Below are 2,422 nucleotides of genomic sequence, written 5' to 3'. Positions count from 1 at the left end.
GTGTGGGGATACAGAGAGAGAGAGAGATGGAGTCAACAAATTGTTATGGAGCATTTTCTATGGATAAAGTACTGCATTAAGCCCCAAATGCATATTTACAAATATGAATGAATGAACAAATGAATGGATCTTCCCATTCCTGCTTGCAAGAAGCATTGAGTCTGAAAACGGGAGGTTGGGAGATAGCAGAGCCTTGCAGACATGGCCCTGAATTTACGCCCAGTCCCTGTGCGGTTTCACCTTCGGGCATGTTGCATGGCCCCTCCGGAGTTCAGCCCCACCCTCTCCATGCCTCCCCTCGCTGCACCTAGGAATTTCTGCCCTGCTTCCAAAACGCAACTCAAGCGATGAAAGAATAAATGTCAGGCATAATAATAACAATAACAATAATTCTTACATAGGTTCTACGGTTTACAAAATATTCTTACACATTTTTCATTTGAATCTTATAACAAATCTGTGAAATTATTGGTACAGATAGCATTTTATGTCAGTTTGGTGAGGAAGAATCTGTGAGTCCAAGAGAGGCCAGGTGGCTCATCCAAGGTCACCATTTTTGTAACTAATGCTTCAAGGGCTCTCAATTTAGGACTAAATCTCCAAGTTCTGTGTTTTTTCCAACACTCTGGACACAGACAAAAAGGGGTGCTGGGAAGAGAAGTCAAAACACATTAACACAGGACTGCTCTTACTGAGGAAATACCCTCATCACAAGAGGAAGGGGGAAAGGAGAGTGTAGCTTTCCAGGGGCCAAGAGAACATTTCTCATTGTTGCAGAAGTTTTAGAACTCTTTATCATAAACCTTAGTCACCAAAGAGGACTCTATCCTTTTTCCTAAAAATCTGCGTAAGTTGCCTAGTTTCAAAATTCATTAATTTCTACAATGATCCTCACAACGTATCTACAAGCTATGAAAAGAGAAGATACAGGATCTCTCTCTCCACCTTACAAATGGAAAACAAAGATAAAGAAAGTGACCTGCCCATTATCACTCCCTTTTACAAACCAGCCAGTGTCTCCCTAATCTCTTCACTGCTGCCTTCATCTCCTGGTTCCTCAGGGTGTAGATCATGGGGTTGAGCATGGGGGTCATGACCGTGTGTCCAATGGACACAGCCTTGTCCATGGGGAAGGGGGTGAAGGGCCGGGCATAGAGGTAAATGCTTGGAATGAAGACCATGGACACCACGACGATGTGGGTGGTGCAGGTGGAAGCTGCCTTCCTCCTCGCCTGCCCTGAGTGGGACCTCAGCATCACCAGGATGACTGAGTAGGACATCAGGAGCAGAAAGAACCAGATGACATCCAATAACCCACTGTTGGAGATCATGAGGAACTCTAAGACGGAAGTGTCAGTGCAGGCAAGTCTCAGCACTTGTGGGACATCACAGTAGAAGTTATCTAGCACGTTGGGGCCACAGAAAGGCAGAGGGAGCATCAGAGCCAGTTGGGAAATAGAATGGATGAAGCCTCCCACCCAGCCAGCCAGCACCAGCCCCATACAGAGCTGAGTGTTCATGATGGTAACATAGTGGAGGGGCCGAGAGATGGCAACAAGGCGGTCATAGGCCATTACCGAGAGGAAGAAGACCATAGCACCTCCCAGAAAGTGGAAGAAGAAGATCTGGGTCATGCAGCCCTGGTAGGAAATGGCCTTCTTCTCTGAGAGGAAGTCCGCTAACATCTTTGGGACAGTGACTGAGGAGAAACAGAGATCTATGACAGCCAGATTTCGGAGCAGAAAGTACATGGGTGTGTGGAGCTGGGAGTCTGAGGTCACCGTGACCATGATGAGGAGGTTTCCCATGACAGTGGTGGTGTAGACAAATAGGAACACCAGAAACAGGAAAAGCTGGAGCTCCTGAGACTGCGAGAGTCCCAAGAAGACAAATTCTGATACCCACGTGAGGTTCCCTGGTTCCATGGTGTCTTCTCCATGCACCTAAAGAAAACGAACGACAGTCATGGATGCATGAAGTCACCACTTGCTCTTCTAGTGCTCTGGAGCTCAGAACAGAGTTGTTCAGGTCCATATGATGGGCATCATTAGGTGCAGACCAAATCACCAGCTGCTGATTAAATGGCCTTGTCTCTGGAGAGTTTACAGGTTGGTGCTGGAATATACACTCATGAAATATTTAAAAGCCATCCAGAGACACACGCAACCAGCTTTTCAAAGATTCAGTGTACTATATTGGGACTGGCCCGGTGGTCAAGTGGTTAAGTTTGCGTACTCCACTTCGGCAGCCTGGGGTTTTGCCAGTTTGGATCCTGGGCACAGACATGGCACCACTTATCAGGCCATGTTGAGGCAGTGTCCCACACGGCACAACCAGAAGACCCCAGACTAGAATATACAACTATGTACTGGGGGGCTTTGTGGAGAAGAAGAAGAAAAAAACAAGAAGATTGGCAAGAGAT

General features: G+C 46.9%; 1 protein-coding gene across 1 annotated transcript; it reads right to left on the bottom strand.

Annotated features, from left to right (window-relative positions):
• Positions 1–989: 989 nt before the first annotated feature.
• Positions 990–1,925, bottom strand: LOC103546338 (olfactory receptor 4D2). The gene has a single exon (XM_008512845.2). It carries the CDS (start codon positions 1,923–1,925, stop codon positions 990–992), a length of 936 nt encoding a protein of 311 aa, XP_008511067.2.
• Positions 1,926–2,422: the final 497 nt, after the last annotated feature.

This window comes from Equus przewalskii, chromosome 10, assembly GCF_037783145.1.
Source record: "Equus przewalskii isolate Varuska chromosome 10, EquPr2, whole genome shotgun sequence".
NCBI classification, from domain to species: Eukaryota; Metazoa; Chordata; class Mammalia; order Perissodactyla; family Equidae; genus Equus; species Equus przewalskii.
This window is presented reverse-complemented; position numbering and strand designations above follow the sequence as displayed.

Coding starts and splice junctions, on each gene's coding strand:
- LOC103546338 (XM_008512845.2), bottom strand. CDS start 1,925: ATGGAACCAGGGAACCTCACGTGGGTATCAGAATTTGTCTTCTTGGGA.